Source organism: Aspergillus thermomutatus (genome assembly GCF_002237265.1).
Source record: "Aspergillus thermomutatus strain HMR AF 39 chromosome Unknown NODE_83, whole genome shotgun sequence".
Taxonomy (NCBI): domain Eukaryota; kingdom Fungi; phylum Ascomycota; class Eurotiomycetes; order Eurotiales; family Aspergillaceae; genus Aspergillus; species Aspergillus thermomutatus.
In genome coordinates, this window is record NW_020798132.1 from 62967 (window position 1) to 84552 (window position 21586).

Here is a 21586-nt window from a genome sequence, read left to right on the forward strand (position 1 = left end):
GAGTAATTCCGGACCTTACATGCCCCTTGGCCTCCTCTTGGCTAGGTCCCACCCCCATACTCTTAGGACCTTGACAACTTTGGGGGTGATGGCGGCGGTGAGGGGTACGCGAATGAAGATGAGACTCTTGTGAACTGCATACGCCAGAGCGAGCTGAGTCCACAGACCTGCGCAAAGAAAAGAACGTACGGATCAGCAAAACTTCAGAAAGGAGATCAAAACAAGTCAGGTGATAGCATACTGGCTCCGTCGCCATTATTCTTCTTCTGAGCTTCTGTGGTTTGTTGGCCAGGCTGGGTAGCTGAGACCTCGTCCTGGCTCTGTTCCTCCGGTTCAGTCTTTGCTCCGAACAAGCCTTTGACTGTTTCGACAACGACATCTTCATAGTGGCCTATTCGTTCTGCGCCCAGATGGCGGACCGCAATGAAACAAAAGGGAAAATCCATTGCCGACAACAACAGGTAAACACCCAGCCCAGCCCAGCCATACTCCCGGGACAGCTTTTTCAGCCGCTGAGACAGCGAGCCCGATTGATCCGGCCGTGCCGATTGATTCGCCCTCGATGAGTTGAAGCGCCGGAAGGTTGACCGTTGCAGAGTGCTGGAGGGGTTGGATGTAAAATTAATAGTTGACCCCGATCGGCGGGGGAAGAATCGATTTTGAGGACTGGGCTTCCAAGCAGGGGAGGAAGCAAATGCACGGCGAGAAGGGAATGAAGCAACTACATTGGGCGTGAACAGCGTCTGTGAAGATGTGACGTTCTGTTTGAGAAAAGATGATGAGGGGGCATGGCCGGCTTGACCGATCAAGTGCGAAAACCACCGCGATGTAGATATGAATCTCAAAGACATGATTATGAGGGAATTGCGATAGCCAAGCTGTTTATCAATTTCTTTAGAAGGTTGAAATAAGAAGCTGAAGAGCGCCTGTGAAGAGTTGATGCTTTCACTCTTTATGACGTGCCCCAAATAAAGACCAAAAAAAAAAAAAAAATAAGCTACCAATTGAGGATTCGACACAGTGTCCGGCGATCGGCGTGCCGGTACGTCCGGGCGCCGGGAGGCACATATTCTGCATGATTCTCTAGTGTAAAGGCGACGGACATAGCTGGATAACGCATTTGCCCGGACTTAGCGTGAGGAAAGTCTGTCTTGATAACATGCTTCCATCGGGACCGTTCCTCTATCCTTCTGTACTGTTTCTTAGTGAGAGATCGCTCCGAGTAAGGGCTCCCATTGGCTGTTTGTATACATCTCTATTTACCCGACATTGACACCTCAGGCAGGACACTCTTGACCGCCTTAGCGCTTCTCCGTACGCTCTCCGCAGTCTGGAAAATCTCAAAAGAAGCGGAAGGGAAGAACCTATTTTGATTATCATTCAAACACCATTCAAACGATACTCATCATGTCACCTCGACTGTCAGGGAAGCTGACGCAGCTTCCCATCCTCTTTCTAGGTCCTCAATCGCTCACTATCACTGGCAATGTGTCTGTTCGAACTTTCGGCATAAAATCATTAAATCCACCCAAACCCTCTCGGTTCAATATCGGTCCTGAATTGCCTGTTCTCAAGTCGACCACCACGGCTGCTTTGGAACGCAAGGCGAATACCCTACCTCTTCGGGCCGGTGCCATCGCTATCAAAAAAGGAATGACCGCTGTATACGATGCCGAAACTGGGAAACGCATCGCTTGCACTGTTCTGCAGCTCGATCGAGTACAAGTCGTCTCGCATAAGACAAGACAAACGCATGGCTATAATGCTGTTCAGCTCGGTGCCGGTTGGAAGCATCCCAGCAATGTGACGAAGTCGCTCTTAGGCCATTTTTCGACCAACGGTGTCTCGCCAAAGAGACACGTTTACGAGTTCCGAGTCAAAGATGAGAGTGGCCTCTTACCTGTTGGCCAGATAATCAATGCAGACTGGTTTCAGGAAGGTCAGTATGTCGATGCCCGGTCCAACTCAAAGGGTAAAGGGTTCGCCGGTGTGATGAAGCGGCACGGCTTTCATGGTCAGGACCGCAGTCATGGTGTCAGTTTAACGCATCGGTCGCTTGGTTCAGCGGGTCCTAGTCAAGGTGGTGGTTCCAGAGTGTATCCCGGAAAGAAAATGGCAGGAAACATGGGTAATGAGCAGAATACTGTGCAGAACTTGAAGGTCCTTAAGGTCGACGCAGAGAACGGAATTGTCGTTGTCAACGGTATGTTTTCTGCTACCCAACGTTCGGTACAGTATTGTTAAAAGGCCGATATTGATCTTGCTGCAGGTTCCGTGAGCGGGCCCAAAGGATGCGTTGTCAGAATTCAGGACGCTATCAAAAAGCCCTGGCCAGAGGTTGCACCTGTATCCGAATCGGCTGCATAGCCCACGAGGAGATGTTGGAGTCTTGGTTCCTTCAATGTACTATTACACTATCCTGTTTCTAGAGCGGCGTCTGTATATGATACATAAATGATATCCTGTTTGGCATTTCCTCCGAATCACCCGAACGAGTCTCTCCCCACGCTATAGCCGGTGGAGTTGACAGTCCGAAGCCGAAAACGCCTAATCCTATGCAAGATTACTCTGATGTACAAACCTATGAAAATCATGTATGCCAATCATCCTTGGTGGGATTCATGTTCGAATGATGGTTCAATTGCCTTGGCGAAAAGGGTCGCTGTCATGGTCAAGTAGCTGCACGACTTGTCCGTCCTCCGTCTCTAGGCTCCATTCTTCGGTGCGAAACTTTTCACGTGTGAGAACTGTTAGTTGACGTCTTAAAAGTAGTATATGAGGCTAAGTCACGCACAAAGCTCATGCGGTCCGGCCTAATGCTTCGGAACCGCATTTTCCCCTGACCCTTTGTCCCCTTCACCCAAAAGGAGATATCAATCCGACCATGTAGCTGATTCATTTCCCCGCTAATCCACGGTATCTTTTGAGCAAAGTAAATTTCGTCTCCCAGGATTTCCCGTGCACGAGGTGAAGTTCGAAGGGCATATAGCGTGCTGCTCACGACGCTCGAAGACGACTTCTGGTAATTAAATATGCCAAGCATTGCAGCTCCAACGACTACCGCAAATATCGGCAGCGTCTTGATCCATCGGCGCTTCTCAGTATTGATGGAGGGAAGTTCTCGATCCGCCCGTCGCTCCATCAAAGGGCCTGAGTTGGCCTTGGGGGCGGGGATAAGAGTGCGGTGAGGAGGCATATTGCGGCGAAACATGAAAGCTCGTGGGACGCCAATGCGCCTTTGCGCTGCATGAAGCGTCATTGTCAGATCAGTTGTGAAGCAACGTAACAGGAGCCGAGAAAGGACAAGTAACTGGTAGGCAACTCATGCAGTGAGCGGTAGCCAAGGTGGTAGAATGTTTTGCGCCAACGACTGAGGAACAAAATTGCCAAACAAGACAAACCAACTCTCCGGATTCCGAGCCAGCGTCGTTTTACGTCAGGATGGATCTTCCTGGGAGCTCCTTCTCGTCTGTTCCCAAAGAGTTGCCTCAAACTTCATGCTACGGCATCAGTCAACACAGCTAGGCATCTGATTCATGGCTACTACAAGACTTCGCAAAGCGTTTCGCTACCCTGACGAGTCGGGCGATGATGAACAGGGCCGAGAAGAGCTGGACGAAGAGGGTCTGTTCTGTGTCTTTTCATCATCGTATATACTATATACTGATAGATTTGTAGAACAAGACCTCGTAATTAGGCAATTACAGGCACAGAATGACAAGCGGAATTCTGAGTATACTGTGAACATCCCTCTATCCTCGTTGATATTGCCAATGCAGAAATCATAGCTAAACATGTTATGATGATGCATATAGATCATCTTCTCGGTCGTTCCGCTCTTGTCAGTGACTGTATACGTCCCATCCATTCTCTCAAGCTCATCGAATTCGTTTGAACGGCTTCTCTCCATTCTAAGTGTCATGTCTCTGTTGACGACTGCCTATACTATGAAGTATCGTGCAATCGAGCGTCCAGACCCCAAAGGGAAAAGGCCAATGCCAAAGACAGACCTCATCACATCCGTCCATAAATACGCCATCCCTACTAACGTCGCATTGTGCGCATTATTGGCGCTTGTATCTATCATCGCCTCTCCGACTAGTCCGGCTTCCCACCATCATTCCGTCGTCACATATCTCATTCCGGCAGGTGAGTCTCCGGTCCGCCAACATCTTCTGGCCGACATCTTCTGGCCTTAAGTACGAGAGCTCATGAGTCACAGCAATACTCGCGACCATTTTGATAGCGCGGAAAGTAATGGCATCCGTCGACATCAGGCATCTTGAGAACCTCCGCTATGATTACAAGGGCGCCTAGGCGAATCTTGTGCACGTGGAGCGATTCTAAATCCACTTGTACTTTCTGGAATATCTTGTTCTGTCACTAACATGTTCTATATGTAATCAGCGACAATACGCAGCATGCTTGGGAGTCAGAATGGTGCCCAAATCTCAACGATAGATCTGGGTCTGAAAGAACAAATATCCTTGCAATACTACCTGCAGACTGTTTTCCAGACGCTGAGCAGATTAATCCTCTCTCGTACCACGACAAGTTTGTCTACTTGCTTGCGTCTGATTTGTCCCAAACCGTCTGTATCGAGATCAAGCCAAACCAGATACGTTAGGGTTCTCTCACCCTTCTTTCTCCTTTTCTCACAGAGTGATGGAATCCGGTGGTGTAAGAATCGAGCCACTTAATTTCTCCAATGCGGGATCGACTGGTATGTCCCCATATTCCGTCGACGGGTCGGATACTTGAGGAGATTCCTCCAACTGAATACAATATTCAATCATAGCCTGTTGACGCTTCTCATCCGCCTCTTTTTGATGCTTCTTCAGTCTTCCTATCTCATCGTCGCCTGCCTTTTTTAACCACCTCAGATTTGACTGCCGGAAGTCGACCAGGCTTTCCACACTGCGAGGATCCGCTATCTTCCTTGTATCATGACCGAGGAGTGTACAGGTTGGTTCGAAAGGTTTCATCGAGGGATCTCGACGGCATGCTGCGCAGCTGCAAATCTTTTGGCATTTCGGGCACATCCAACGATACACTTCCATGGTTTCTTGTGGTTGGATATTGAAGGCTCTGAACAGACTACCATAACAGTAGTTTTGGTTGCAAAAGGCGCAAGAAGCGAGCTTCCATATCGGCTCGATATACTTGCAGATGTGGCAGCGGCCACCTTCTTCAGATTCGTGGCTGAGGCGAGTCTTTCTCCGTTTCCGAGCAGGGCTCACACTTTCTGAATCGCTCAATTTGTCATCGATCTTGCGCGTCACTGGTTTGGTGATATCAACCCACGGTCGCCTTATCAGTTGCTCTTGGCACATCTCAGCTAGCGTTTTCTTGCCGTAGCGAGCTCGCTCCTCAGTGAGAGGCCAAAATATCTGATTGTTCAGATTGCTCTTGTTGAGCCGACATATTTGGTCTCGCCAATTTTCATATTTCCCTGTCAGCTCACTCCAAGGGAACTGTTCGACCCACTTTAATCTTGAGATGCAAGCGCAGCTTCTGCCCATGACATAACATTCCATGCAGATATCGTAGGGGTCCTCGCCATCGGCAGTCTGTCCACCCGCGCACCACGGGCAAGTCAAAAATCGGTTGAAAATATTGCACCTGCAGTATGAACAGGTGATGTTACTGTCAAAGGGGATGTATTCGACGCCCTTCTCTTCCGCTTTATCCTGTGAGAAGCTCTCAGATAGCAAAACCTGGGTGTACAGTGCGAAAAGACGCTCAAAGTCTTTCAGTAACTGTTGCTGCTTGCTATCCATACTGTTCACATCGACTTTCTCGAGGAGCTTTGAGTAATGCTCAAGTGAGTAGAACACAATTGCCTTGTTCTTGTACTGCTCATCCCGGCAGACCATCCTAGCATGAGGAAGGGCTTCACTCAAGGCTAGGCTCAGGGTTTCCACAGTAGTTCGATTCCAAGCTACTTTCATGGTCCTTGTTCCTCGATTCCAGACCTGGTGCGCTGCCAGTGGGGGAATCAGAATAAAATCACCTGGCCTTTGTTCAACAATATATGTTCTGAATGGAGCGGCTTTCCAGGCATTGATCTGCGCGAAATGATCCTCAATGTCGATGTCATGGCCCAGTGTTGACTGCCAGTACTCGGAAACGACTCGGCGATCCTTGCTCTCCGTCATGAACCAGATGGACGACCCTGGCTTAGTTTTCATGCCATCCTCAACTGAGCCATTCGATGCCTCAACCATTATATTCTGACCGAGGCTTGCGCACATTTCGTAATGTGACGGTGTATATGTGCCTTCATGACCGATATAACACATGAGATTTTCGGCGCGCATGCTCGACGGAAGGCAGCTCATGAGGTCACCAGGTTTTCCAACCTTCTTCCCGGGTTCCGCGTAAGTCTGATACCCTTCAGTAGCTGTGACTGATTCTGCGCCTGGGCCTTGAAAGGCTTCTGGGTGTTTATTCAGGTAAAAAAGCGGCGGGGGAATGAGACTCTTCAAATGATCGTGCCATGTCTGCGGACAATCGATATCTTTTAGATAGATCCGCTGTCGATCAGAGTCCTTGTAATTGAACGAATCCCATTGATTCGTTAAGAGCGGCATGTTCTTCAAGTAGTGGCCAATCGAGAGCGGAAGATTGCTCTTCGTGGTCAAATTTCGAGCAATCTCCTCTTTGAAATGCGAGTTTGAAATTAGACAGGAACTCATAGGTGCGAGACACAGCATCACTAAGCTTGTAGACTTACTTTTCGTTGAATGATGGCTCCTTAGCCATTTCTCAGAGAACACAGAGCGGTCCAGCCTCTCATGAAAACCTTCAATCACTAAAGGCTTTCCGCCTAGAATGACATGCAAGCGAACGAGTTTGTCGAAATTGTCCAGACCGTGTTCATCAATGGAGTTGCAATGGATTCTAACCACGTACTCGAAATTTGGTGTGGATTCCACAAGAGCCGCGACGTCCAGGTCAGGTGGGATTGGCTCAAAGGCCGCACGGGGACGCTGGGCGGGCATTTTGCTTCGAAGACCGTAGATTGAATGACAGTTAGGAAAGACAAGCTTGTCAAGGTCCAGAATTGCTTTATCTGTGTTGTCGACTGATTGCGATGTGTTACTGAGAAAGCCGGCAGTTGAGCGTTATCTCAACAAGGAAGACTTTCAAATGCTTCACAATCAATAAGGCGCTGCCGGTCTGTCCATAAACCGAATAGATGTATGTGTGAAGCTATTCTCAGTGACCAAGCAGTCGGTCGATATCCGCTCGAATATGGTAGAGCCGTAAAAGAGCAGGTCGTAGTCGTGCTGGCATGAGATAATAATAATCGAACACGGCCTGGCTGTTTAGGAAACAATTCGACTTGTTGTCCTTTGGCAGCCGTCTACAATGACTCTCGAAGCTTGCTTCGCTAGTCATAGTAGGGTAGTGTCCCGGTCCCAGGTGTTAATGGATGTTCCAGGACCCTAGACTTCGATACTTCGCGTCCTCCTCAGAGGTCAAACCTCCTTGTGTTGATTAGTCCAGTATTTAGGTATGTACTCCACGTAGTGCCGCATCCTGGATCTACTAGTACCTGCATGCGCTATTCCTCTCTGGGACAGGCGGGTTCAACTAGAAAGAACGAATCTGGCAGACACGTGAAGTATTTTCGATTTCCATGCATCTTGCGGGTACGACTGAGTGGACTTGGAGAGACAGCGAGAGGAAGCCGAAACGGCCTTTCAGACGTCATATTGCTATTAATCAGGTGTACACTAATTGTGGAGACACACTGTAGTGCATCTGGTGCTATTTTCAATCACGGTAATCCGACCGGTGACAGCCAGCTTTGCTCAGCTCTGGCTGTTTCTTGGTTATCCATGACTAACTCTTGTTTTGTGCTGTAGGAATCAGTCAGACAGCTCTATCTGTGTTGAATTTTGTTCAGGGACCATCTGTGGAGGCTTTCCCTGATCACAGCTCATTATAAAATGAGATTGCGGTTCTCTTACTTCCCTCCTGTTCGCCCCGTTCAGTTTTGCAGACATTATGGAACGCGGACTAGTCTCTTGAACGATCAGTGCTACTGCTTACTTCGCAAACACAATTCCTTGACCCTCTTGCCGAGGGTCATTTCAACAGGATGCCAATCAGCGTATACTGCCAAACCCAGGTCAGCAATCATCAAGGGGCCAACATCTCTCATAAGACGCCGATCACATTCTTCCCTGTCCCCATCCTCTACAGATCGCCCAGCATCCACAACGGACAATAACCCGGCAACACACTATATACCTCCCCAAAACGGCTTCGTTGCTTCTCTTCCCAAATCATGGATTCCGTACGCTGAGTTGATACGCCTCAATAAACCCGCCGGCACATATTATCTCTTCTTCCCATGTATTTTCTCGACACTCCTGGCGGCACCTATGGCATCGTCTGCCACACCTATGCAGATTCTTGGCACTACTGGTCTGTTTTTCACGGGTGCATTAATCATGAGAGGCGCCGGTTGTGCGATCAATGATCTATGGGACAGGAATCTGGACCCGTATGTCGAACGCACAAAATTTCGGCCGATTGCGCGAGGTGCCCTATCTCCTAAGAAAGCATTGATTTTCACCGGTTCCCAACTTCTAGCCGGACTAGCTGTCCTGCTACAATTTCCCTCCCAGTGTCTCTGGTACGGTATTCCCAGCCTCCTGTTGGTGACGACATATCCTCTCGCCAAGCGCGTCACTTACTACCCACAGGCTGTTCTGGGTCTCACATTCTCATGGGGCGCTATCATGGGATTTCCAGCGCTGGGTGTCGATCTTCTCAGCAACCATGCTGCTTTGGAAGCCGCAGCAGCCTTGTATTCTAGCTGTGTTGCCTGGACAGTGCTGTACGATATGATCTACGCACATATGGACATTAAAGACGATGTCGCCGCGGGGATCAAGTCAATTGCCCTTCGGCATGAGCATAACACCAAGACAGTCCTTGCTGGTCTGGCGGCAGTTCAAGTAGCGCTGCTCGCTACTGCAGGAGTAGCAGCAGGTGCTGGACCCATCTTTTTTGTCGGCACCTGCGGCAGTGCAGCCGTTTCCCTCGGTATCATGATTTGGAAGGTTCAATTGAAGAATATCAAAAACTGCTGGTGGTGGTTCAAGAACGGATGTTTGCTGACTGGGGGCGGCATCACTTTGGGGATGTTCTTTGAGTATATAGCTCAAACCTCTGGCCTGTATAAAAGCGACAGTGACGAACATTAAGAGGATAGCACTCACAAACATAGTAAAGATAAGGGTTACTTTCAACTTCCGCAGCGATTCTCTTCTATCTTGACACTATTGACACCAAGATGATGCTCTACTAAGTCGACTATATCTTTCCAATCCATCATGGCACCATTACCAGTGTCACCACAAGCGAGAGATTTCTCGATTGGGTGAAGTACAGAGACCCAACCCTCTTCATTTGTTCTACTCACCCCCCATTCGTCTGTTAAGATCTTGAGTTGCTTTTTAGTAACTGGGTGATTCCACATCGCAGTGTTCATAGCTTTTGATGATTAGAACAAAATTTGACAGTGATCAAAAATATAATAATGAATCTCACCTGGAGCAACGAATACCACAGGCTTTCTGTCTTTGAGACCAAAGTCCACTTTCCCAGTGGTATCCCACGCTCTGATGACGGAGAGAAGCAGGTTATCAGCAATCCCCATTGTCATCTTCGCCATCGTGTTGGCTGATAGAGGGGCGACAACCAGTATGTGGGCCCATTTTCTAAGCTCAATATGCAAAATTGGCTCGTCACGAGTCCAGGGGTCTTTCCACTCGTCTTCGTCTCGGTAAATAGCATCAACCCCGGGTAGCTGCTTTAGCACATCGAGCAAAGGTTGCTCTGAGCTTTGACCCGAAAGGAATTTCTCTGCAGACTTGGTCACAATGATGCGAATACAGACATTCTTGTGACGGCCAAGAGCTTCCGCGATGTTTGGCAATTTTATCGTTGCCACACTCCCGCTTGCTGCTAAAAGAATGTGTATTTTGTTATCTTTGAATTGCGATTCAACTGAAGAGGAAGCCCCAGTGCCTTCCATCGATCTTCCACATTCACACAATGACTACACTCGCACAGGCAACGTTATCATATGCGGTGATAGGCGTTGGGGAACTGTCAGCTGTGGTGGATTCGAGTGATTGAGCTGAACTGCCAAGGCCCAACCAAGGATCTGATCTGATAGAATCACTCAACACCCTTTATTTAGATGAACTGGGACAATTGAAGACTGATGGCGATTTGATTGGGACAATTCTTTTGCATCCGCAATCCCCGTTTATCGATCCTGTGGGGTACCGCGTTCCATGGCGGGAACTGGAAGGCACGGGGACTAATGTCACATGATAAGATTCACCATTTACATTATTTCGGTAGTACCTCTCTGGGCCTGGAATATTACAAGCATTTTATCTGTATCGTAAAACTTCTCGAGAGGTCAGTCCAGCCAGAGTTGACAAAGGTATGATGTTCTCGAGACAAGCTTTTGCGTCGGTAAGTCAAGCATACCTTACCTGCTGTCACAATTTGTTCGCCCGTTTTGAGCTTACTTGTGTCCATCCAGGCATTCCGCCCTTTTTCCCGGTCACCACATGTCTTGACCTTACGATCCACAGCTTTCCAACTGCCGCATGCCCTTCATGCCCGGTTTCTCTCGGAACAGACAAGGTCGGCAATTGACAAAGCCGTTGCGTCTGCACCTGTCGTCCTCTTCATGAAGGGTACTCCAGAGACACCACAATGTGGATTCTCTCGAGCTAGCATACAGATTCTGGGTTTGCAGGGTGTTGACCCAAAGAAATTTGTTGCATTCAACGTGTTGGAGGATCCTGAGCTGCGTCAGGGTACGTAGAGTGACCCATTCTCAAGAACAGCAGATTGTGTGTGTGTATGTGCGTGTGAATTTCAGTCTGGCTAAATCTCTCCGGCTTCCATAGGTATCAAGGAATATTCTGATTGGCCAACAATACCACAATTATACCTTGAGAAGGAATTTATTGGGGGTTGCGATATCCTGATGTCTATGCATCAGAATGGGGAGCTCGCAAAGCTGCTTGAGGAGAAAGGGGTCCTAGTGGCAGCTGATTAACTTGTGTGTGAGGTTCAATGACGGGCAAAGAATTCAGGTTAATCATTTTCTATTCCATCTTCTTTAGTGTACCTTAGAATTATCATGATTTTCAGTGTGTTATGATGTACTGATATTCTCAAAAGGCAAGAATGTAGTTTTTACCTTTGTGCTACTCAATAACTTGAAGGCTACAAATTGTGCTCGCCTGGTTGACACTTGACATTAACACTCAGTATTTACTGTATTACAATAATCCCTAGTTTGAGCTGGTATTGAAGGAAGAGTCAGAACGTCCCCTGCAAGATGATTGACTTCTATAATCTGATCAGCTATAGTATCAAGGAGATTCCATGATAATTTACAAAGAGATCATCAAGTCACTGTGTGCCGCGTTCCCCAGCCAGACTCTTTTCTTTTGATTTAACCAGTTCTTCAACAATGCCCTTCTGTAGCTTGGCGCGTTGTCGCTCTTCATAAGCTTCACGGCTCTTGAGAATCCTTTCAACGATCTCACCAGCATTCACATGCTGAAAAGGATGATCGCTTATCTGCCTAAATATGCCCATTCTTTTGGGAGCAGTGTAAGGGTCGTATGTCAGTGGAATGAAGGTTGTTGGCCCATGATAAACAACATCCGGGACACCGAATGGCATGGCTTCCAAATAGGACTGGTTAGGAGAGAAGGGCGCGGAGAAAATAACAGCATGAATATACTAGGAGAAATGATTAGAGGTTGTATGAACCATCGAGTGAGGGAATGCAACTTACTCGGCATTGAAGGACACAAAGCCCCCGCTCAAAAATGTTCATGATTGGATAATTGAATCCCTTCCAGTGATTGATCACATCATCATCATGAATCCCGGCAACAACATAAGCCGGGGGATAATCTTCACCGAAGTCATTAAGTCTCTTCTTGACTTGTTCCGAGTCATACCATCCTCGTTGACGGCCTTCCAACTCCTCAAGCTCTAGAACATGTCGAAGAAACTCAATGTGACCCGACGAGAACAAGTCGAAGCCACCATCCACATAAACTACCCGCTGTCCTGGCTTAATTGTTTTGCCATTCACCAGGGTTTCGAATGTACCAGCTTCCTCAACCGTGTCGCTAAGCTTTGCCGGCTTCGAACCAGTCCAAGTCCAAACATGAGGACCAGGCTGCAGACCACTCTCATCTGTTGCATAGTCCCGAATCCTTTGCATTAGCTCCACACCGGATTGTTTCCTCTCTTCCTGATTTCCGGATCCCTCTACTCCCGCAAGGGTGTCCTTAAGGCTCTTTATGAAGTGCCCTTTAGTGCATAGGAGCATACGGCCGACAAGGTCGGTCGTAGAAATGCCAGGAGTCCTCTTCACCACCCGAAAGCGCCCAGCTGCCTTGACAAATCGATAGCAATCTTCCCCGTTGCTGTCAGATGTGATATCATCTCCATGAACGACATATTGGCATCCATAGTGTGATACCCATGAGAGAGAAGTCACGTAAGGAGCTCGCGGAATACAACGAGTGGCCCAACGGCATGCTTCCACGGCAGCTACCCTAAAGCATGCAGTAGGCGGTACCCGCTATCAGCAACCTATGTTGACCTGCCCAGTTCGTAGGGAAAGACTAACCGTTCCTCTAATGTCATTACCGTCGGTCCCTTGTTCTCAAGAATTGCTTCGTCGGAGTGTACCCCAACATAGAGTTCATTACCCAGTCTACGGGCTTGAAGCATAGCACCGGCGTGTCCTACATGGATCCAGTCACCCTTGATTAGGGAATCCTATGACTTGAGACCAAAGGGGAATGACTTCTCACCATGATGGCTAAAGTCAAAACACCCATCTACCCAGATACGATCTTCCAGTATAGGTACATCATCCTGCGGATCCACAGGCCAATGTCCTGGCGCAGGGACTAATTCTTCAGGCGACACGCTCATTGTTTGGATAGGCGCTTTTGGCAATGGGCAATTAGCTCCTTGTTGTAATGTAGACGAGCGCGTCGATTCTGGTGTAGAAATGGTCTGGGATCAAATTCGGGGAAACTCGAAGGTTGAGGCGACAGGGAGAGTTCATCAAGCCAGAAATTACAGAATCAAAAAGGAGGTGGGGGCGGGTGGGGTGTTATCTATTACCATTTACTCTGTACCAAAGCGCCTCGGCTTCTTCGTCTATTTAGCATATAAGAGAGGTACTCCGTATTTGAGGAGAAGCTCGGTTAGAGGAGTGTTTACTTAGATGTTGGTCACTTTATATGTATCACTGTTAGACATTGACTTGCGTAATGTCATGGTACTTCGGTCATTCCACAGCTTCATTACTGACTAGATAGTCTAGCTACTAGCTATTACGGAGCATATCAGCTATGCACAAGCTATGAGATAGAATTGACGGTACAGAGGGACTACGGACTACCCCCAGTCAATATCCAGTCATTATCACGGGGTCTTCTGCACTATTATTGAATAAGGAATTTGGAGACTTGGGAGCCAAAATAATTATTCCACTTTACCCGCATAAATCGATATGAGTGCCGGGTAAACAGTTGCATAGTCAAGGTTTACTAGAACTGTGGTTCTCCATGCAAAGGTTCAACCATGATGTCCATGATCCTTGGAATTTTAAGAGAATTCAAAATCAGTGGTTGAGCTCTCGGTTGACTTGAATTAGGTCACCCATTTGGTACGGAGTAGATTGGTTATCCTACCATTGTGGACGCGGTCATGGAGTTCGTAAGGTGGGCTAACCCGTTCCTGGCTCGGAGCCAGCCCAGGATCAACTATCCAAGGGCCGGGCCCATGCATTATTCTTGCAGGGGCTTAACTACATAGATCTCCACATTATTGAGCAGTCAAGGCATATCCGCATCTCGTCAACCAACATATTTTCGACTGCAGTGCACAATCGAGTTTTCGCCAGCTACCCCTCAATGAGAGCGGGCTTCTGCCTGCTTCACTCACTGTTGGAGCTGCTCTTTGTCCGGCGCCCAGTTCAAGCATGATATCGTCAACCTTTACCCCTAGCCTTTCTCGCAGAGACACAAACAAATCAAGTGTCGGACATGAGGGTGTAGGAAGTAGTATCCCCCCTCCTTTGACAAGTGGGGGAGGATCATTCGGTCCTCAAAGCGCTGGGGCTATCTATCAGCATATTCACGACATGGCTACCAAACGAATATCTACTCTAGATTACCTTAGGAAAGCGTGAGTTCAAAGCAAAAGCTAGCCCTTTTTCCATCAAACCAACCGCTGATAAAGTTACAGCCATGAAGGTCGTATCTACTGGTTCAACACAGTACACTTCTCTCGAGCTGACATCAGCCGAATCCCCTATTTTGATACTCGAAAACTATCCCGTCGCGCCATTAACTATCTTCTCCTCGGATTATCACTTCCGCCAATTCTGGACGTAAATTCATCACCGTCAGAATACTTACGTGCCTTAAACGCGCTCTTGATTGAATTTGAGGCATTCCAGCAAGTCCACCCACCGGATGGAAGTTCATCATCAACCCTGGCAAGAGCACGCATTCCGCAAATGTTCAAAAGAGCCGCACACGCTGGAACCAAGGGCAGGAGGGCTAGCTCTGCAACGGAAATCGGTCTTCCCATGCAATATAGCGACCCATCTGACTTGAAGTCCATGACGGGGAATATCGCCTCGTCTACCACTGCGGCTGCCGCTGTTGTTTCGTTCCCCACCAGTGAAGCCTCCGAACTTCTCCCAGGGGAGGAATATTCCTATCTTTTGACGCCGTCGTTACCTTTTGAGCCGGACTATTTCGAAACCTTCGCCACTCTTTGCGACGTACTGATTGACTGCTATACCAGGCTCACCTCTTTGGTCTCCACTCCGTCTGTATGCACAGTTGCTTTGGGCGAGATGTTTTCAAAGGCAGACGCAAAGCTTCGAAAGATAATGGTCACAGGTGTCGTTCGAGAATTCGAGGATGCGAGTAGAACCAGCGCCAAAAATGAAATTTCTGGTGTCAGTCGTGTTGTTTTGGGCGGTCTTCTAGGCTGATTCAAATCTCAAGTTTTCGCCGTCATGGAAGTCTTCAGAACTGGCGCGTGGCATTTCCTCCAGATTGGCCTTTCGATCAAGTTGCAGAGGTGCTCCTGTGTGAGATGTACTTTTGGGGCTACGTAGATTTGTGAGTTAATCCTTTGAAGGAAAGGACAAAATCTATTCTATTCTAGAGAAACGAGGCAGGATATATTGCTTCCACATATTTCACTCAGCACATGGAGAACCAGAAAGCATAAGAGACTGAAACAATATCGAGAGGAGAGAAATCAACAGACGCGGATTGGTATAACTTTTTGAAGCCATGAACATCGTGAGAATTGGGGCATCAAAGCCGTCGGAGCTGGGGTGATATTGATCGAGCCCAGCATAAAGGGTATGCATGCGCAAAAAGTGAGAACACGAAAGCAGATGAAACTGAATGAAATGGATTGCAACAGAACGCCGGCTCAAATAGCATGCATCGAGAAGAAAGACAGAACAAATTTGAAAACGCCAGTAAATGCAACCGCTTGATGGAACAATAAGGGTGACAAGTTCACGAAGACATGAGCAGCTCAGGACTGCAATTTCTTGTTCTCGAACTCGCGTTGCTCACCGAAAACCCTTCGGCTCATTTCAAGAACAGTTTCGAAACCCTCTCTGCCTCTCTTCGCATTTTGGCTGAACCTCTCGATACTAGCCTCCTCGACCTTATTCTTAATTTTCTGCCAGCCGCCGCAAAGTGCAGTAATTTTGGCCTCTTGACTGAAATCTGTGACCGAGTTTGGTTTTGATGACGAAGGCTGGTAGATAACAGTTTCTCTGACGTTCAGAACATTGGACCATGTGAGATTCGTTGAACACATAGTGACCTTCTTTGAGCCAGGATCAACGTATGAGATTTCGTAGACATGCGAAGTAGCGCTTCCCCCGAACAGTGAGAGAACCCATTGCGGTACTGATTGGTCACATGTGATGAGGCGTTCCGTACGCAACTGAATAGGAGGTTCAGGTTAGCCATCTCGTCCGACATGTGGAGAATGATGATATTGATAGGAAAACCCACAATGCCAGTCGTCGGATCTACCGTCCGAGATATTGTGTCTACGGCCACAACATGGGTCGACTTGTCATTCCACGGGCAATATTTGCGCCAGTTCGCCGTCGAAACCTCGTCCCAAGAATAATGGAAGGTGCACGTCGAGGAGAAGACCTTCATGACGGGGAAAGCTTGGAGACAATGATAGATGCAGAGATCCCTGAGCAACGGAGTCGCTTCCTGAAGAGCACGAATCAAAAGTGTAGTCTGCTGAACGTCGTGCTGATTGAATCGGACTAGCAGTGGACTCGAGAATATTGATAGGGATGGCGTATAAAGTGGCGTATAAAAGGGCAAAAGTCTATGTGAACGTTGAAAAAGACAGCCTACTAGTAAGAAAGGAGCGTAGAAACAGAGGCAAATATCCAACTACAGGATGAGTAAGAAGCCCTCAAATAAATGATGAAACGGGATGGCGATCACAGGCTTTCGTGCAATGACAGTAATGGAACGCGGGAGAAGAAAATTTTAGCATATCCGACTCGCGAACAACCCGGGGAAAAGGCGGGTTCGGTCAGGGATCGGAATTTCTCGGCAGACAAAATGGGAGAGTTACCTCTCTATCATAGCTAATATTCCTATTATTATCTGCAAAGAACTTCTGAACCTTTAGTTCAAAATTATATTATGAATCATCACAAGTGAGTGATTGGTCGAAGAGCCATCTGTCAGGATGCTATATGATGCTACAATAATGTCTTTTTATGTACTCCGTAGGAGTCTCTTGCTCCTTGTCTGGACATCCGTTTTCTTCATGTTTTCTCACTGAATCTAAACATTTTTTATTTCTCAATGTTGCTATTATAATTTATTACTATCGTTGTCAAGTCATTTTAAGCTACAGAGGAAAGAGGTGCATTAACTCACAGCAGTCATAGACTGCTTCCCAACTCAGAAAATAAGTCGGTGTGGAACTGTGCATAATCCCCATTTTCATCCCAGGAAGGATCCTGGAGGTATAAAAGGGTATTCTAGGCCCTTCTAGGCCTCAACACCCCTCAGCATTGAAAGCATCTCAGAAAATCGGACGACATACCGCACACTAAGAACAATTGCTTCTTCAGCTGCTCGAATATCAACTTTGCATCATGGTAGAACTCAGGAAGCGGAAAGCACTACCACAAACCCCTATCACAGAGAAAAAGAGCAAGAGGATACAAGAGACGAGTCAGGACACCAGTCCAGCCTCGGTACAATCAAGCAAGGAAGATGAGCGCCCTACGCATGTCTCATACAAAAAACCTCCAACTGTCGGTGACACTATCGATTTGGATGGCTTTGGTGGCGAGGTAGAACTCAATGATGGAATGAAGACTACCCTCAAACATCTCGTCGAAACAAGCAAATCAGGGATTGTTCTGTTCACATACCCGAGAGCGTCGACGCCTGGCTGTGAGTTTATCTCCTCCACATTTCTCCCTTGCAGGTCTTGAGTGTAGTGCCCCGTGGATTTTCGGGAGAGTGATTGCATCCCTCCTCTCGGTAGCAGTATTATGCTATAGTTCCTGGCTCTCACAATGGATTGAATAATCCCATAAGTCGAACGAAAGCTCATCGCTTGTTAGGTACAAAGCAAGCTTGCTTGTTTCGCGATAAATATGAGACTATAACATCAACTGGTTTGTCGATATATGGGCTTTCGGCAGATTCTATCAAAGCAAACAGCTCGTTCAAAGCCAAGCAGAGCCTACCCTATCCTCTACTTTGTGATACGGCGTCTACTCTCATTTCAGCTCTTGGCTTTAAGAAGGCTCCTAGAGGTACGACAAGGGGGGTTTTCGCCGTCGATAAGCAAGGAAAGGTCCTACTTTTGCAACCCGGTGGGCCAGACGCAACTGTGGATGCTGTGCAGCAAATGATTTCAGCACGCTCTGAAGAGGGCAAAGACAGATCAAAGAGTGAATCAGTTGAAGTCCCTGAGGAAAGTCGGGTTTAGGCATCAAACATTTTTTTAAGAGCACTTTTCAGCTGCGCGGGGACCATGTGACATTGATGATTCTGAGATCACTTTTCATACCTCATGTCCTACTTCACGCTTTGACAATCCTTGCAATGAAAGAGAAACTTATCCCAAGAAAGGAAAGCTTATGGTGATGGCTACTGGTGATTTTAGTTCAGTATAGCTACCATCTTCAATGAATATCATCTTCGGCAAATAGAGATGAACGATCCATAACTATATTATTTTCTGACGACGTTTTAACTTCGTACCATTATCTCTATAAGAGTGGCTACGGAGGTGCTTGATGAAATCTGATATCCCTAGCTGTAGATTCTCCCCACAGATTAAGATTCGGCAAAGTTCCTTCTCTCATGCCAACCCTGACTTTAAATTCCCTATATTCGACTAGTTCGAGGCCTCATTAGCTAATCCTTGCAGTGATACATCAACAGGGAAACTTTTGTACAGGTTGTGTCGTATCTTTAACTGATCGCCCACTGAATGTTCGGGTATCAGGAGGCAGGGTGTCGGAAAAACAGATTGTCCGTTCACGGTTCCTCCATCCAGTACAGCGCTTGATTCCGTTCCATCTTAGGGCGAGTGAAAGACACATATTGAGAGACTAAGAACCTCGGAGGACCGACTCAAGTAAGTCAAAGGGTTGTTATACTGGTGTTCATCATGACCAGTGAGACAATGGAGGCATTGCGAGGCTGATATGAAAACTGAATAGGATCTCCAAGCACATCATGGCTCGCGACGTCCTTAAAGCCGCCAAGTCCGCATCGAACGTGGTAGCCGTCCATAAGGTAGGCATTTGACTATGCCGATGGTGGTACTTTTCACTTCTAATTTTGATAATCAGAAATACACCGTTCAGTCTACCGGGATATGGGAACGTCTTCGCTGTCTCCTTGCCGTCGATCCCAATCGCTCTACCGGAGTACCACTTAACTCGCAATATCGACTTCCGACTCCTGGTGCTCTCCCACCGCAATCTTATGATGACCCCGTCACTGTCCCAGCAGGAGACATTGCCGACAACCCTTACTGGAAGCGCGACGCTCGGAGAAACTACCCCAGACTTAGCACAGTTAACCAGGCAGATGCTGTTGGCCTTCTTACAGTAGGCAGCCGGGCGGTGCCTAAGGATGATGTTCTGCAGATCGGGCAGGCAGGAGAGCAGCAGTTGGTTGCAGTTAAGCAACAAGGAGAAGAGCGTGGTTTAGCTGCTGTGTTTGAGAAGGACAAGAGGGGCATCCAGGGCGTTCTGGGCGCCGATGGTTTGCCGCCAATTCCTTGTAATTTGAACGCTTCTGTGGCTAAGTACCAGCTTGGTCAAGGTCAAGGCTATCCTGCTATGTATGTGTTTATCACCGCACTTTGTTGCCCTGACTAACATTTGAATCTAGGTATCCCTGCCGGACGTTCGTCTAGGTATCCGTTAACTTGACATCTGAATCGAATTTGTTATCTTCTTTCTATCTTGGGACGTAGACCATCTATTAGCGAAAAGTGTTCAAATGAGAAGTGGACAAAATAGAGCAGGCTGACGGCAATGTCCGCCTTTTTCTGATAATGCAGAGCCAGTCTTACATCCTAGCTAGCTACATGTACATAGGAAATTTCGCTGGATAAGTTCCGCTACCATGTAGGGGGGTAAAATTATATGATCTAAGAATACTCTTATGTTCTCCGGAACTATTCGTCTATATTAATCACTGATGTGAAAAGACACCATGTCTTATAGGAATGAGAAAGAAAATGTCGAATATCATTTATTAGGAGTTTAGTGCATGATATGGCGTCATGATCCTGAAGACTTATCATGTTCTCAAATTTAAATATGTACAATCGCATGCAGCAATACGCAAGGAAGACAGCTGTTAATCCAATTCTTCTGGCAGAGGACTCAAATGTCTCAAACTAAGCTTTCTTCAAAAGTTGCCTATAGTCTAGCTACATATCTGAAACTGGCCCCTGTATGGTTGTAGAACTTTGGCATGAGCAAGGAATAGAATCATATATCTGGCTTAGTTCAAATTCAGGTCTTAATTCACAAAATAACCATTTCCCTAACCATAAACAGGAGTCGCTTCTAATCAAAAGGATTTGTGCGTGTACCCCACCAGGTAAGGAACAAACTAAGCCCGACTGTCTCAAACACTCTGCTGACAGCACCAACAGCAACAGTATCGAGGGGTCGCTTTTCCGTGAAGACTTGGCTGATGAACTAGAAACAGAACGCAAAATCAGTACATCATGTGAGCGTTGGGGTAAGAGAATCGAATACTCACACTTGGTGCGGCACTGGCCATGAAAATCAAGCTTCCCAAATAAGCAGCTCCCTTATAGCTCAGTGTTCCCGTAGCATTGATCAAGGCTGCAACACCATAAGTCTGCACAGCGCTTCCAACCAGAGAGCTACCCCAAGCCGCCGCTGCTCCAGCAGCCTCCTTGGACTTGATGAATTCCTCTTTGGAATTGGCGGCCTGCGCACGATGATAAGTGTCACCGAAGACAGGTGCAAGAATACCCAGTGAAGCCGTATGGGTGAAGATAGTGCCCATCGCAATCGCCGAGGGCTTCACGGGAGGGAGATCTGGCCGATGATAAGTTATTATAATGTTCAGTGAGACCACAGGGCAAAAACAAGATGGCACACTTACAGTGGAGCGTGGTCATTTTGAGTGTGGAAGTATCACCTTGTAACAATGATTGTGTATATTGTAAGATGTTAACAAATTTGTCCTTCATTAAATGGGGAAGAATCGCTATTTGAACACTACTGAATCAAGGTCACATGGGGTTGCCATCATACTGTAGGTACTTGGCAGGATATGCAGTGACGTCGTCATGATCTAAAGACAAGGACATGCCGACAAGCTGCAGTGTGAAGATCCCGATACGAGGGATCAAGACATGTTGCGGACCAATCAATCGAGGCAGCTCAGATAATAAAGTCGATTTACCAAAGGTTAAGGTAGGAGGCTGGAAGCAAGATCCCTTGGTGTGGGGAAGGGCAAGTGGCATGACGTCAAGCAATAGACACATACATAGGTACCATTAATCCATGATAACCAGCCATGCTTGGGTGGTGAGGTAGGAGGGATCTTAGTAGTAGGTCTCGACCAAACGAATACTAATCTCTCTATTCTCTATTCCACTACAGAGCCTCCAGCCTCGACAATCATGAGTTGCATTCGCTAAGCCGATTCATTCCGCCAAACCTTTCAAGTTTATGAAGTCACAAGGAAAAAATATTTCCCTTCATTTCAGGCAGGATATTAGCAAGAATTACGACGCGTGTTCCCATTTCCTGACAGGAAGCCAGAGGCCTAAAGTAGAATTGTAGGATAATTATATGTACTCTGGTCTCGACGGTCCCCGTTTGAGGCCAAGAAGGAGGTGATGAAGATGAAGACGACGAGGACCAGAGTAAACAGAGTAGGAAGAAATGAAT

General features: G+C 47.3%; 11 protein-coding genes across 11 annotated transcripts; 5 read left to right on the plus strand and 6 right to left on the minus strand.

Moving 5' to 3' along the window:
* Positions 1 to 15: 15 nt before the first annotated feature.
* CDV56_106606 (FAM210 family protein) lies at positions 16 to 851 on the minus strand (the record flags this gene model as incomplete). The annotated part of the gene is made up of 2 exons (XM_026760225.1): positions 16 to 167; positions 242 to 851. 2 exons carry the CDS (start codon positions 849 to 851, stop codon positions 16 to 18), a joined length of 762 nt encoding a protein of 253 aa, XP_026614833.1.
* Positions 852 to 1407: 556 nt separating this feature from the next.
* CDV56_106693 (mitochondrial 54S ribosomal protein uL3m) lies at positions 1408 to 2367 on the plus strand (the record flags this gene model as incomplete). The annotated part of the gene is made up of 2 exons (XM_026760312.1): positions 1408 to 2203; positions 2270 to 2367. 2 exons carry the CDS (start codon positions 1408 to 1410, stop codon positions 2365 to 2367), a joined length of 894 nt encoding a protein of 297 aa, XP_026614834.1.
* A 270-nt stretch (positions 2368 to 2637) lies between these two features.
* Positions 2638 to 3259, minus strand: CDV56_106749 (cytochrome c oxidase assembly factor 1 family protein; the record flags this gene model as incomplete). Its single annotated transcript, XM_026760368.1, has 2 exons — positions 2638 to 2730; positions 2795 to 3259. 2 exons carry the CDS (start codon positions 3257 to 3259, stop codon positions 2638 to 2640), a joined length of 558 nt encoding a protein of 185 aa, XP_026614835.1.
* A 1396-nt stretch (positions 3260 to 4655) lies between these two features.
* Positions 4656 to 7004, minus strand: CDV56_106866 (putative JmjC domain protein; the record flags this gene model as incomplete). Its single annotated transcript, XM_026760485.1, has 1 exon — positions 4656 to 7004. The coding sequence occupies one exon, from the start codon at positions 7002 to 7004 to the stop codon at positions 4656 to 4658; it is 2349 nt and encodes a 782-aa protein (XP_026614836.1).
* Positions 7005 to 8396: 1392 nt separating this feature from the next.
* Positions 8397 to 9224, plus strand: CDV56_107055 (putative para-hydroxybenzoate-polyprenyltransferase Coq2; the record flags this gene model as incomplete). The annotated part of the gene is made up of 1 exon (XM_026760674.1): positions 8397 to 9224. The coding sequence occupies one exon, from the start codon at positions 8397 to 8399 to the stop codon at positions 9222 to 9224; it is 828 nt and encodes a 275-aa protein (XP_026614837.1).
* A 2239-nt stretch (positions 9225 to 11463) lies between these two features.
* CDV56_107202 (ethanolamine-phosphate cytidylyltransferase) lies at positions 11464 to 13014 on the minus strand (the record flags this gene model as incomplete). Its single annotated transcript, XM_026760821.1, has 4 exons — positions 11464 to 11799; positions 11855 to 12629; positions 12704 to 12821; positions 12891 to 13014. The coding sequence occupies 4 exons, from the start codon at positions 13012 to 13014 to the stop codon at positions 11464 to 11466; spliced, it is 1353 nt and encodes a 450-aa protein (XP_026614838.1).
* A 1219-nt stretch (positions 13015 to 14233) lies between these two features.
* Positions 14234 to 15097, plus strand: CDV56_107332 (uncharacterized protein; the record flags this gene model as incomplete). The annotated part of the gene is made up of 2 exons (XM_026760951.1): positions 14234 to 14277; positions 14338 to 15097. The coding sequence occupies 2 exons, from the start codon at positions 14234 to 14236 to the stop codon at positions 15095 to 15097; spliced, it is 804 nt and encodes a 267-aa protein (XP_026614839.1).
* A 560-nt stretch (positions 15098 to 15657) lies between these two features.
* CDV56_107406 (putative mitochondrial protein sorting (Msf1)) lies at positions 15658 to 16301 on the minus strand (the record flags this gene model as incomplete). The annotated part of the gene is made up of 2 exons (XM_026761025.1): positions 15658 to 16077; positions 16149 to 16301. The coding sequence occupies 2 exons, from the start codon at positions 16299 to 16301 to the stop codon at positions 15658 to 15660; spliced, it is 573 nt and encodes a 190-aa protein (XP_026614840.1).
* Positions 16302 to 17269: 968 nt separating this feature from the next.
* On the plus strand, positions 17270 to 18117 carry CDV56_107467 (thioredoxin peroxidase DOT5; the record flags this gene model as incomplete). Its single annotated transcript, XM_026761086.1, has 2 exons — positions 17270 to 17573; positions 17747 to 18117. 2 exons carry the CDS (start codon positions 17270 to 17272, stop codon positions 18115 to 18117), a joined length of 675 nt encoding a protein of 224 aa, XP_026614841.1.
* Positions 18118 to 18872: 755 nt separating this feature from the next.
* Positions 18873 to 19560, plus strand: CDV56_107545 (putative NADH-ubiquinone oxidoreductase 21 kDa subunit; the record flags this gene model as incomplete). The annotated part of the gene is made up of 3 exons (XM_026761164.1): positions 18873 to 18932; positions 18989 to 19485; positions 19536 to 19560. 3 exons carry the CDS (start codon positions 18873 to 18875, stop codon positions 19558 to 19560), a joined length of 582 nt encoding a protein of 193 aa, XP_026614842.1.
* Positions 19561 to 20221: 661 nt separating this feature from the next.
* CDV56_107594 (DUF1761 domain-containing protein) lies at positions 20222 to 20808 on the minus strand (the record flags this gene model as incomplete). The annotated part of the gene is made up of 3 exons (XM_026761213.1): positions 20222 to 20356; positions 20421 to 20725; positions 20793 to 20808. 3 exons carry the CDS (start codon positions 20806 to 20808, stop codon positions 20222 to 20224), a joined length of 456 nt encoding a protein of 151 aa, XP_026614843.1.
* Between the last annotated feature and the right edge of the window lie 778 nt (positions 20809 to 21586).